This window comes from Acomys minous (genome assembly GCF_964271855.1).
Source record: "Acomys minous genome assembly, chromosome: 6".
NCBI lineage: Eukaryota > Metazoa > Chordata > Mammalia > Rodentia > Muridae > Acomys > Acomys minous.
In genome coordinates this window covers 7,056,121-7,069,991 of record NC_140487.1, presented here as the reverse complement: position 1 = coordinate 7,069,991, position 13,871 = coordinate 7,056,121, and the positions used below count along the sequence as shown (strand labels likewise).

The 13,871-nt window shown below is 42.5% G+C and overlaps 1 protein-coding gene across 3 annotated transcripts in view; it reads right to left on the bottom strand.

Annotated features, from left to right (window-relative positions):
* Positions 1-13,641, bottom strand: part of TSPAN12 (tetraspanin 12) — a 66,291-nt gene extending 52,650 nt beyond the window's left edge. Inside the window, exons 1-4 of one of the 3 annotated variants that reach the window (XM_084786058.1) lie at positions 13,618-13,641; positions 13,218-13,373; positions 12,090-12,225; positions 298-380 (exon numbers count right to left, since the gene is read on the bottom strand). In XM_084786058.1, the coding sequence (XP_084642184.1) occupies positions 298-380; positions 12,090-12,155 (149 nt within the window). In that variant the 5' untranslated portion in view covers positions 12,156-12,225; positions 13,218-13,373; positions 13,618-13,641. Of the gene's footprint in view, positions 1-297; positions 381-12,089; positions 12,226-12,471; positions 12,599-13,217; positions 13,514-13,617 lie in introns of those variants that run through there. The other 2 variants (XM_084786057.1, XM_084786059.1) reach the window with 2 other exon arrangements.
* Positions 13,642-13,871: the final 230 nt, after the last annotated feature.

The window sequence follows — 13,871 nt, the reverse complement described above, 5'->3', positions numbered from 1 at the left end:
TATATACTGCATTCTCCACTCAGAGATGAGGACAAGCCACACAACTGATATGTTAATAAGCACACAAATGTCCATGTAAATATACTGTCACCTGGTGTCCTGTAAGTCTGGTGGCCTTCCTTAATGAGAATAGGGAGGAAATGTAAACTCTAGAAAATAAGTTGTTGGTGCAGAAAAAGGTGTTCTACAGGATGTTGGAGGAGAACCACCCAATGAACCGCTCAGAGCAAAGATGTTTAAAAACTGGGAGCTGGAGGGATAAATTGAAAGAATTCAATAGGCAATAATATACTGTACCTTGTTTCTGCAGTTAAAGTTAAAACATTATTCAGGTAGTCCCTCATCCAAGCAGAAACTGCCAAAACACTGATGGACATTAACTAGGAGAAAAAAATAAACAAGCCTGTTACCATAGAGTTACGCAGCAGTCACATCAACATTAACAACCGTAAGTGGAAGATTGCTTATATAATTTTCATGTTTTTCCTAATTGTGGGATTTATATTGAATTTACTGGTACAATAAATATCTCACTTGTCCATTTAGTAATTATACATACCCACTAAATAGAACATGTGTTAGTAGAATACAAACAAGTGAACTCCTGAGTGGGTGACTTCAAGTTAGTGCAGAAATTCCCTATAAACAATTCAATTTTCAAATGTAAAAGATGAACCTAAAACTACAACCCTTAAAAGCAAAGAAGCAATTAAATATGGCTACTGGGCAATTATATTTTATCAAAAGAGTCACAGGAGCTACCAAAAAAAAACTTCTATTGAGTAAAATTCAAAGTGACATTAGAACAACAGTAATAGCAATAAATGTAATGGTTTGAAACATCAATATGTTTAAAAAAAAACAGTGGTGATCCTTGTACCATGATGGACACTCTGATCATTACTCAGAAACTGACATGACTCTCTTATTTATTTTTATTCTATTTTTTTCTACATGAAGCAAAAGCAGAACCAAAGCCAGAGTGAAATTTTTGATAGCAGAATTCCCAGGCATGCTTGCAGCCACTATATACTGCAAGAACACCATTTAACCACATCTCCTGAAACATTGAAGCTCTACAGGAAATTGCTCAGTGCCAGACAAAATGAACAGATCAGAGAGTCTTAGTCTTGCCTGTACATTAGAGTGACCAAGCACTAAACCTCTCCTGTGCCCACAATAGACCAGCTCTTGGAATAGCAACAAGGAATCCTAGGTGTATGTTCCATAGACATCTCCATCCATTGACAGGTCTGAGGACCAGGCAGCAGCAGAAGGCTCAGAGGGGTGGGGCAATGGAAACACCAAACTGCAGATACCAGACCTCCCACCCACCCATTTAGTTCAATAATAGAGGCAATCAGACACTGTAGGTCTCACAATTTGAGGAATCAGCAGTACCCAGAAATATATATATATATATGTCACCGAAAAGTCAAACTTGAACCAATCAAACATCAACAAGTTGTGCAACGTATAGCTTTAACTACCACCTCTGGGATATAGTAAATGAAATTAAAAGCATGAGATTATTTCACAAGACAAACAAGTTTGTTTCTCTGATTTAAAAAAAAAAGTAGATATTGAAATAAATTTTTTTTAAAAAAAGAAGCTGTAAAAGTTAAAAAGCATTCGAGAGATTTCCCAATCTAATGTGTTGGCCTGCTTTGAACCCTGATTCAAAGAGATCAATTGGAAACAAAAACTGTTTGCACACAACTAGGGAAATTTTAACATTGATTAGATGTTTTAAAATACTAAGAACTTGACTATTATTTTAGGCATGAATACAAATTCAGTTTACTTTTAAAGGTTCCTCACCTTCTATTGTGATCTATTGTGAATTATGGATGAAATTTAATGATGACTGAGAGGCAGCAGTAAATAACCATGTCCTGTTGGGAAGGTTAGCTGAAAGTGGAGCAGGGTGTCTTGGCAGCTACTGACACTGAGCAATGAGGAAATGGGGGTTAATTATAGTCCTTTCAAGTTGAACTGTGTTTTAAAATCTGCATAACTCAAAAACGCAAGAAAAAAAAAGCTACCTAAAACATGTTGATAACTACTCTGCCTGGAAACCTGGTCTAAAGAAGGGAAAGCGGGATCCTATATTCTGGAAACTTCCCTATTTCTTATCTGAAATCTTTTGTAAATGTGTCTTTGTTTTCCTAAACATAGTATAACGCTCAAGAAATTCAACTTAACCAGATTTTTAACATTTCTGGCATCTTGAGGAGCGTCAGTTATTTCCGCTTTAATGCTGAGAGGGTGATCTAAGCTGCGCATGGGTGCGAACTGGTGCAGGCACTGACCTCAAGACAGGCACTCTAGATAAAGGCTCCACGGAGGGCTCCTGTGCTCGCAACCGTGAATAATGGCCCTCTGATGGGAAGCCAGTGAGCGAATTCACCATCCCATCACCTGTTTACAAACCCGTATCCCACACACCTCACATCTACACAGCTGTGTGTGGGTCCTTATCTTGTAAAAGTCACGAGAATAGCTCAAATTTAAATGTTCAAATTGTTTGTTTACAGTAATAAGCAGCCCTTTTATACCTCTACAAAGTAGTAATAAATGACCCTGATATCCCCACCCTTGAGTTTCTTTTTTTTTTATTTTTTATTTATTTATTTATTTATTTATTTATTTTACTGCCTCTTTTAAATCATTTTGAGAATTTCCTGCAGGGGTGCATTTTGATCATATCCACCCCTCCCCACTGCCCCTCCATCTCATCCTTGTGTGTCTGAGTCCATTTCCAACTCTGAGTCTTCATTATTAACAGAAGGGATCATTAGACATAGTTCTTCCATTTATAGAAAAAAGAAAGCAAAGAGGGAAAAAAAAGAAAGAATAAGGAGGGAAAAATTTATTTCTTTTTGAATTGTATCTTTCATGACATTTATTAAATGGCAGAGTGAATAAAGCCTTGTCTTTGAAGTCATTACTCCATTCAAAGCGTGTACATTGATCTTGACCAGGTACTGAGCTGTGCGCCAGAGACACTAATGAGAAGAAACAGACACTATCTTCATGATGCAATTAACGAAGGGAAGAGGACACACATTACCAAATGATCAGAAGGGTGAATACGCAACTGCAAACCGTACCAAGAGCAGGAAAGAAATAGTACAAGATGCTTCAACAAGTCCTTCTGGGCTGTCTGACCTCATCCACGGGGTCAAGGGGACTTCGCTGTGGCAGCTGAGATCTGAAGAGCAATGTCGAGTTAATTAGGAAGGAAAAGGATAAAAAGAACTTTCCAGTCAAAAAGAAGAGCAAAGGTTCCAGAGTAGAAGGCGGCGTGATATCAGCAGGAGAGAGAAATTGCTCCTGGTGGGGACGTCCAAGCAGGCAAGGGTCAGAGTGTAGGCCTGGGAGCCGTCTGCAGGTGTGTGTCCTTGTCCGTGGCGACAATGGGAAGCCATTGAACAATGAACTCCAACTAGGAACCCCAGCTCTGTACCTGATGACTTTCGGTATTACATTTAGTTTTTCCTTAGTCTCAGGGTTCCCACACACACACACTTTTAAACCATCATATTTTTAAAACTCTACTTTATAGAAGATCCTTATGATGAAGTGGCCCCAAATATCATTATCCTGTATCACTTCTAACCTAGGGGTTTCGCTTAATCGTTCTCAATGTAAGAGTCTAGACTGTCCCTAAATCAGTTCAGAAATGGAATTATCGGATGCGTGAAGATCTACCAGGCGGCTAGCACACAGCCGACCATTCTCAACGCTAGCGTGTCTGTAGCCGATCCCAGACCCACTCTCCTCAAGCCTTTGTCCCCTCGCGGTGTTTACAAGCCTAGTGGATGGAATAACGAACCCTTCAGTCACATCAACCGGCAACTTGGCCGACAGCCTGAACCTCTCCCTCTTCCTTGCTCAGCATTTAATTAGTTTTGGATCCTTTGCGTGGTTCCTGAGAGGCGGCTGGCAAATCCCTCCCCGTTTCCTGCTGCTTCAGGCTAGTTCAAGCCCCGTCCTCTCTTGCCAGGATGTGGCAATCATCTTCGTGAGGTATCTCGCCATCTCACAGACTCCACCTCCGCCCTTCGGCACATTGCTGCCCCTGCGCTATTTCCCGACTCCTACTTCCTCTTCCTTCACCTCCCTCCTAGAGAATAAAGTTTAATAGCCTGAGGAGGTCACACAAGGCCCTCTTACTCACTCTCTAATCTTGATCCTGTTTGCTGCCAGCTCCTTCCCATAGCTAAACAATGATGGAAATCCTCGCAAAGGGCACCCACCATGCACAACTCCCAACATCTCGTGTCTGCTTCTGCAGTTGCCTCTGCTGGGAACGCTACCCTGCCCGGCCTTCTAATCCTCAGGAGCAAAGTAACCTTCACTTCTCCTTGGACACCAGCCCAAACATCAGTCAGAGTGGAAAGACTGTCTTCAGGCTCTCCCTTTCCCCTACAGCACTCTGAATGCTCTCTGCACAGCCCTGCGGGGCAGGGGGGGGGGGGGGGCGGTAGGGTGGCTCCAGCTCATTTCCTGTTAGACTTACCTACTAGAAGAGGACTCACACAATTAGTAGGGCCTAATACCAGTTAGGTGAGTGAACGAGAGGAAAAAAAAACTAAACTGAATGAAAATGTTTTCTACTCTCTTAAACAAGCTGAGTATTAGAGATCTTTAACAAAATCAGATGCTTTAACAAGAACTAAACTTCCACTTGCTGGAAATTGTCTGCAGGAGGATGCAGGCCAAATGGCTATGTAGTGACTTACAGTGTAGGTTAGAAACTAGTATAGAAATACAGAAACGCTTTAAATTATATCCTTTACGTTCGGCCCTGTCTCACTATGTTCTCCTGAGAGGTGTCTCCCAAACTTTGCAGCCGTACCTGGAACGCTAGTTAAATTAAGCGTCAACACAGAGCCTTCCACCACAGTTTGCAAGCATCTTGGAAAATGAATGCCTTAAATGCCTGGAAACAACCTCATCCTCAAGAAATGACTTTACCCTGACACTGCGAAGGAGGTGACAGGAGGCACGAATAGAACATAGCTACACCGAGGGACTAGACCAAAGTGGACGCACTTCAGTACATCTCCCTGACACCATGCAACCTAGTAGTATCGCTTACAGGAATGACTCACACTCCCGACTAAACCGCGTCGCGGTGTGTTCTGTGAGTTATCCAAATTCGCTTCTAGTTTGTTTTAGTCTTATATTTCCTATTTTTGACCAAGCATAAAAAATACTATCCATAGGGGGCTGGAGAGATGGCTCAGAGGTTAAGAACACTGGCTGCTCCTCCAGAGGTCCTGAGTTCAATTCACAGCAACCACATTGTGGCTCACAACCATCTGTAATGAGATCTGGTGCCCTCTCCTGATGGGCAGTCACATGTATACATAATAAATAAATCTTTATAAAAATACTATCCATACTTATGGGGTATTTCATAATCTATTAGCTACATATGGGTCAAATTAGGGGCATAACTATTTACCTGCTATGCATGATCTCCAGTGCTGTCACATATTATCAAGACAACAAGGAAATAGGTAGAACATAACACAAGTATCATTTCATAGGTACACATTTGACATTTGCTACGTCCTGTTTTGCAAAGTGCTTTTAAAAACATGCTAGCTCTCAACAACTAATTAGAAATATGAAGTCTGCTCTATCAAGGGCATGGTCTAGTTTCTCCTGAATGTCCTGAACGGGTGTTGAAGGATGTTAAATCAAGTTGTTTTGTAAATCAAAGCATGGTGTGCATCCACATTTTCCAAGTTGTGTTATGAAACATACACCTATAGCTTGCACAAACTAGGTCATTGCCAAAGGCAAGGCTTTTAAATCCTTCAACTGTTTGCATAAATCACAGTCTCAGAACACGGCAGTGGCACAAATTCTCTTCGAGAATGATAGATGTGTAAAAACCGCCTTCCTAAACTTCCCTTTGTGTGTCAAACCTCTTAGCAACGATAGAACGGCATTGAAGTCTAGATCTTAGTTACAACTGTCTCCACAAAGAGAATTCCAACAAAGAGGCGTAGCTTCTGAATGTGCATCTACTCGTCTTGAAAATACTAAGACTGAAGTAAAAGCCTTACTTCTCTTACAAAAAAAAAAACTGTCCTTTTTCGCTTAAAAGTAAAATAAACTCTTGCTACTTTGGATGCCAAAGTACATGTTCACATGACACCTCTTCTGCTGCCCTACATGCCTTGCCAGCTTCCTGTGGAGGAGTGGAAGATAGAAGGAAGAAGAAGAAACAGACAACACTATTTATCAATGTCTTGAAAGATTAGACAATGTTAATAATGTCCAGAGAAAGTTGAGAAAGTACTTATGGACATAATTTAAGCACAGACCCCCCATTAATAAGTGGTTTAATCAGAGTAACAATTTGAAATGGGAGTTTTCATATATCATCATATCTCCCTATATACTATGATTTTTCCTTCCCTGGGCCAGAGAGACTCATTTTTAAGTCTCTGACGTTCCGACATAATTTGTGGAGACATCACCTTCATTCTCAAAATCACACTGGCTTCCAGGAGAATTAACATGGTCAGCAGAGAAAGGCAGAACGCTCCATTCTGCACTACTTTGAGTCAGCTGCAGTCAACAGAGTTCCCGCATGAGGTGACTCACACACGACGTTAGTAGAATAAGTGGGGACTCAAGATTTCTATCTCCATCAGGAATGGATGAAACCCAGAATCTGCCTTCTACTCCACAAAAGCATTCCAGGAGTCAACATTGACTTAAGCCTATGACAGTTGAAGCATCTTGTATTTTTAAATGATAGTTTTGCCTTGACTTATTTCTTTCATGATGAAAATTTATTTTAAGAGAGCTCAAGGAAATCAGAGAGCTTTTCACCACCACTTAGATAAAGGGTTAAAAAAAACTTGAATGTCATTCATAATATAAATTTGAAAATATCGATTTAAGGAGTATTTTTAATATGACAAAATAACTTTTTTGTTTGCATGCAAACTCCCACTTTCCAAGAGTGTAACTTTTTAAGGTGTGTTATGACTGAAGACCATCTCGCTATAGATGCTGATGGCTAGGGAACAGAAGGAGAATTCCCTCATCTATCCCCAACCCACACTAAGTCAGGAACAAGACCGTCTGTTCACCTTTTAGGCTTTCTAAGTCTCTTTTCATGTTTAATTTGGGAAACCCACTCTAAGTAGCTTTTACAATGGTAAGCAAACACCAACAACACTCAAATGATCAGTGAAAATGACAGTTAAACACTACAGAAAGGGTAGCATGCTGTTAGAAAATCATAGACAAGTACATATTTCATGAGCTGCCAAGTGTTTGCCATTTTCAAAAACTTTCAAAGAATCATACTCGCTCTTTATAATAACAGGCACATATGGCCTTAGAAGAGCACTCATATCACAAAGCTGCAGAAGCCATTCTTAAAACAGAAGAAAGCTTTCAGTTCTCCGCGTACTATGTCCTATGAGCAGGAAGAGTGCGATACTTCAGAGACAGAGAATCACCACCCGTCTACCATCTTGAGCAGTGAGGAGCATCATCTCAAACAGCTTCTCAGCATCACCCCCTCTGCTGCTCCCCACACAACAGCACAATCCTCAGGAAACAGTAGAAACCAGAAGCTGCGCCTGTCTCCCTGCCCCTCCCCGTGTCAGAGTGACAGCGCCTCAGGAATGAGGAGACCACAGAGCAGGTGGCATCTGAGGACGCGGGGAGCGTTTCCTCTTGAACACATCCACACTTCATACTTATAAAACGCGAAATACTCAAGATCTGCCCTTGTACTTAAAGATTTTTCAATTCTGAGGATAGAAAAGCAAAACTTGCACGGGCTGCGTTTTCCCAACTAGAATGCATTGCTCCCTTCTGCAGAAACAAACAAAACAAAACAAAACAAAACAAACACCTCACTGGGGATTGAGTGCCAAGGCACCATTTAAAGGGTATGGCTATGACATTTAAAGTGCGAAGAGTAGAAGGTTCTAGTTCCGAGCCTGTGGGTACCAAGGAAACGTTTGTCAACTTGCAAACTAGAGAGAGGAACAATCCCCTCTCCACAGCCAAGATGTGAAGCCTGATTTAGGAAATACATTGTAGATACCACATTTTTTTTTTGTCCTATTTGTAATTCCAGTGAGAACTAGAAGTCAACACTGGTTCTTGCTCTGGAGAAGAAAGGGAAAAGCTTAGATCAATTATATGACAGGGAGACGTCATTAACATGTTGAAATATAGGGATGTAACTCAGTGGCAGAGGACTTGCTTGGCATGTCCAAGGCCCTCAATCCAGTTGCAGCACATGGACAGACACACACACACACACACACACACACACACACACACACACACACACACACACATATACACATACACACACACACATACACATGCACACACACTCAGTAGCAGCAGTAGCACGCTCAGGTGATTCTCACGCACCTATGGACACAGGGGCCAGCTCTAGAGGGTTGGGATGAGTAGGTGGACAGTGGGTCCTTCCTACTGAGGAGGTTTATTGACGTCACTGCCAATGCAGTCAGCAAGGTTCCTGACAGCATCGCTTTTCTACATATGGATAAACAAACAAAACTGGGCTTGGGCTTCCTGTTCTGATGCTTTACCAGCAAGTTACTGAACTCATCTGAGCCCTGCTCTCTTTATCTAAAAAAGGAAGGAAGGAGAGAGCTCTTTTATAGGGCTGTGGTGAGAGCTAGAGAGGCGAGAGATGCCGAGGAGCAAGCCTCACAAAGGGCTAAAAGCTGCTTTGAAATGAAGGGATTTTGCTTTTTTTCCAAAAGATATTGCCTGCTTCCCCAAAGTTAGGGTAATCATTCCATACGATTTCAGCACAAACTTCTGTGATTTCTGTTGCTGGTGTTTTCCTGCTGTTTGCTTTGCTTTTTGACAGAGTTTCACTTTGTGTCCAAAGATCTCATTGCCTAACCAGGCTGGCCTTGAATTCACAGCAATCCTCCTGCACCAGCCTTCCTATAACAGGGACTGCAAGGATGGACCATCATGCCTGACCCTGTGGATATTTTTAACTGAATGAAGAAAAAAAAAATCTTAGGCTGGCATGACATCTCAGTCAGAAGGAGCTTGCCTCTTGCCTCGTACCTGTGTACAAAATCTTGAATGCACATGCAGGTGTAAGAAAGGTGTTGGCTCCAAAAAGTCATCTTCTGATGTCCACCCACAGGCCACACTACTGTCAGACCTATAGACACCTCCACCTCCACCCTGCCCCTCCATATCTCTCTCTCTCTCTCTCTCTCTCTCTCTCTCTCTCTCTCTCTCTCTCTCTCTCTTCTCTCTCTCTCACACACACACACACACACACACACACTTTGTAAAAATCTTAAAGTTTATATGGAAAAACAAACCTTAACCAAGAACCCCCCCAAAAAAGGCTAAAGTTATAAAAGTACATATACCCATCTACAAAAAAATATTTTAAAAAGTATTAAAGTGTTCTACTTCAAATAAAGTATTAAAATGTGTTTTACTACTGTATAGCAAAAGATAAAATCAACAAGCAAGAAGGGAAACCTCAATAAGAACAAAATAGGCAACGAATATAAAACACAGAAGAAAACGCATCAAAAATCTGTGTAAATATATATGAAGGTGGTAAGTCTTACTGGTATTGGGAGAGGTAAAAAAAAAAAAAGTAAAAATAACATAATATTTAAAAATTTCAGATCGCTCTAACAAAATGGAAAGAAAGATACTTCCGTACAAATACTAGCATATATTGATGCCTTTATCTAAAGCCCAGGCAAGGTTACTGCATCAAAAGCAAAGTGGCAGCAGCAGTTCTAATTAGGACAACAATACTCAGCACTCCTACTGCCTACTGCCGGGAATAGTAGCAACCAACTTCCTGTTTGTCCCCTTGAGGAGATTATCAACATTGCAGCCAGCACTCTGTGCCACTGATCTGAGTTTTCACAACACCTCTGAAACTGTTTTAAAAACTAGAAAGCCAAGGCACTAAATCTACCTGGTATATGAGCTATTTTGTATACTGGTGTTTTATTGATGTGATTTATACATTTGTTGTGTTACTGCTGTGATCACATATATTTTGGTATAAGCAATCTCATGTCTTACGACTAACTCAATGACAAAGATAATGTAGGGAAAAGCCATGAGCACCTATCAACATAAATAGACATATGTGGATAGCAATGGTACTTCTCTCTAAAACAAATTAAAATGTAGAGGCAGCCCACTGGATTGTTACCGACGAGATACTGGGAGGTGGAAAAGGAGGGCTGGAGACAGAGTGGGCAGCAATCTAGATAAACACACCAGTCAGAACACTTGCACTCTCACGGTCTGAAAGCTCAAGGGCAGGATAACAATAAGAGAATAACATCTTGCCGTCCCTAGTAGCATAAAGGGGCCAGCAAATGTTTAAGAGAGGAGTGTTTTTGAACAAATTTCACTATTCCAAAAAAGCAATACTTTTGTAGTATGCTTTTCCTAATGAAAAAAATTAAGAAATTTCTCCATGCTTTATTATTATTATTATTATTTGATCATTATTATTATTATTATTATTATTATTATTATTATTGAACCACAGAAAGATCTTACTAATAATGGAGAGGCTCAGAAGTGAGTTAAGGCTGCATGTTAAAGGCATCACCTGGGTGCGAAAGGGCTGAGTCTGTCCCTGGCGCCACCACCACTGGAAGAGCTGGCCTCTGACATGGCATTTAACTCACTGCCAATTTCCTGATTTTACAAAGAAAGGAAGTTCACCAGGCCTTCCATAAATGCCCCTTTAGTGAGAAAGTGTTAACAAGTGTATCACTAAAAAGCATGATGTAGGTAAGTGAAAACCTAGCAATGCGAGTAATAATTACACATTTTAGAAGAAACAGAACTCAATGGCTTAATACCCAATAGCTAAATAAGTAATTTAATAAACAACCTGAAAATGTGCCCTTTTAGATCCAAAATGTACAGTAAGATCAATTAGCTATTTTTTATTTCCAACTGGTGAATGTAAACTAGTCAATGATTTAATTTTCATATTGACTTTTAGAAAGTTGTTAATTTGGATACTGTTCAGATGGCTTATTATTAAAGACTCAGTTTGACATCTCAGAATGGTGTCAATCCTAAAAGGAGCAATTTAACAAAAATGTCATCCTCTAGAGACCAAATATAATTGCTGCGGGGAAATAAGGGGCCTGACCAATGCCAGACCAACAGAGAAATAAACTGCACACTAAAATTTCCAGCAGGAAACGTTGAATATAAATTATTGAAATAATACAAAAGTGGCAAAGAGAAACTTGTTCAAACATGACAGCCTTCTGAAGTATCACTCAGAGTTTTAAATTCTTATTTCCCTAAGCATTGTAAATAACACAATAGTAACATTTTAGGAAAACTTATGCATGGATAGAAAACATCCAGAGCCACTAACTCATACAGCATAATTTCCACGGGCTTGTTAAATTTTATGTATTTTGTTTCCTTAAATGGCTGTGGGTTTATTTTTCCAAAAGCATACATAAAATTCCTCAAACATTCCCAACTTAGAAATAGTTATGTGAAAACCACCTTTTAGACTGCATGGAATTTCTTTTAGAAACCTACCCAGACTACTGATTGGAGATCTAGATATGAATTCTACCAAAAGCGTATTAACACCGGTTGCCCCAACCGACTTTTATAGGCTGTGGTGTTGACATAAAGAAAAAAAATGTAAGATTTGCGCAGTTATCTAAAATTCCTGCAAACAAGCGGTTCCAGGGTACCCTTGTGTCATAATTCCCTTATCTACCAGTACAAGCACGTGCATTTATTTATATCCTTAGATTAGTTTCGTGTCTAATGTTACTGGCACTTGTATACAGGAGCAGATTTTTTTTTTTTTTTTGTCTAATTACAGATGAAACCTGAGCTAGATCAAAGGCATTCTAAGAAGGTCAAATTTTACTTCTCTAAAAAACAGAGGATGTGATCTCATATCATTAATTAATGCTGAGCCGTGCCCTTTGGCGCCTTTTCTGGTGGTTGAGAAAACCGGGTCCAGCCATGCCCACCTGCTGGAAGAGTGCAACTGCCAGACTTACCCAAAAGAGCAGGTTGAGGGCGTAGAGCAAGCAGCGCAAACACTTCACGGAATCTTCTCTGGCCATTGTGAATCTCCAGAGGGAAAAACCCCATCCTTTCACCACATCCTACCGGTCCAGGCAAAGCAGCTACGATCTGCAGGGGCGGGCACAGCAAACAACTAACTTCACAGCAAGTGCGCCCTTCTGCCAGCCTACTACTATGCCAGCCCTCAGCTGGGTCCCCAAGATCCCCAAACCTGGTTCATTCGAGATATCCTCTCATCAAAACTCGTTTGTTAGAGTCATGAAGCAAACAAAACTCCCAAAACTTCTAACCTGGCTTCAGATAACACCTGCTGCCAAAAGAAAAGATTCACTCTCCCGATTGTGGAAGACTTACAGTAAACTGATTCCTAGGGGACCTGTATCTAGGCCCCCTGCATTCTAATGAGACTTTCTTTGCTCCCTCCTAGGGGACAGCTCTACTTGCAACTGTCCTAAAGGTTACAAACTCTTTGCGTCTCTGGAGATGCCTCAGGCTCCAACCGGTACCGCCAGCCCCAATGCTCCGACACACACGCGCGCACACACACACACACACACACACACACACACACACACACACACACACACACACACACACACACACACACACACACACACACACACACACCTCGAGTGCCCTTCTCATGTGGGCAGCTCCTGTGCCCCAGTTCCGCGCCCACAGCTCGGGTGTGAACTCGGGGGACCACTGGGGGCGCAGAGCGCGGGGAGCTGGGATCCCGCCGGGTGACTATGATTTCTTTGGGAGAACGTGAGAAATGCTGTTTGTCGCCCGGGAATAATGGATGAGCCTGGGTCGGGGTAGCAGGGAGGGGACATAAGGGAATCAGGGCTGGTGCAGCTGTGCCCACGCCGGGCCAGCCATCATTCACTACCCGCTCCTCCCACCCCCCAACCTCGGGGCCCCGCGTGGAGCCACGACCCTGAGGTCCCCGCCACCCGCAGAGCACAAAGCCTGAGCGGTCAGGCAAAGCCACCGCGGCCGCGCGCCCCCGGCAGGACACTCCGCACAGCGCAGAAGCTACTCAGGCGGCGGCCGAGACCTGTACAGGCAGGAGGGATGCGAGACGTGTAGCTACTCACCGTCCGAGCTGCGCTCCTGCCGGGGGACAGTCAGGGACACACGGCGGACACTCATCCGGGCAGGGACCTTCCTCCGGGAGAGCCAAAGGGCTGCATTGGCTCCAGCAGCAGACGCTTCCTTGTCTTCCTCTCCCCAGCCGTCGCCGTCGCTGACTCCTGGGAAAAAGGAAAAAAAAAAAAAAAAGTCCCGGGCAGCAGTCCTTGGAAAGTCTCTGCTAAGCCACCTCCCAACGCCGCTGTCCCTCCCAAGTCCTCGCCAAGTCCGGACGAGGCAGCAGCGGCAGCCAGGGCCAGCTGCACAAACTCTCAGCGCATGCTCGGCCGCTGGCTGCCCGGTTGGGTCCTAGTGGGTGTTTCTTGTCCCTTTCACCCAGAGTGACACCCCAGAGAGATTCTTTACCTCCACAAGATAGAATGCCAGAGTGATTTAGAACCTGCAAAGCTAGGAGGAGTCCTTGCAGGAGACCCCTATAAAATGGTGGAGTCGCGGGAATGGAGGCTGGGTCATAAGCATAAGGAAACGAGCTTTTATTATATGAAAATATTTGTGTTTGAGAAGGGGGGCCACGGGTGGCCCAACCCAATTCCGGCAATGAGAGACTAGTTTTCACAACTTTTACGGAGCCGCCCCCTGTGACTTGTCATTAACGTGCT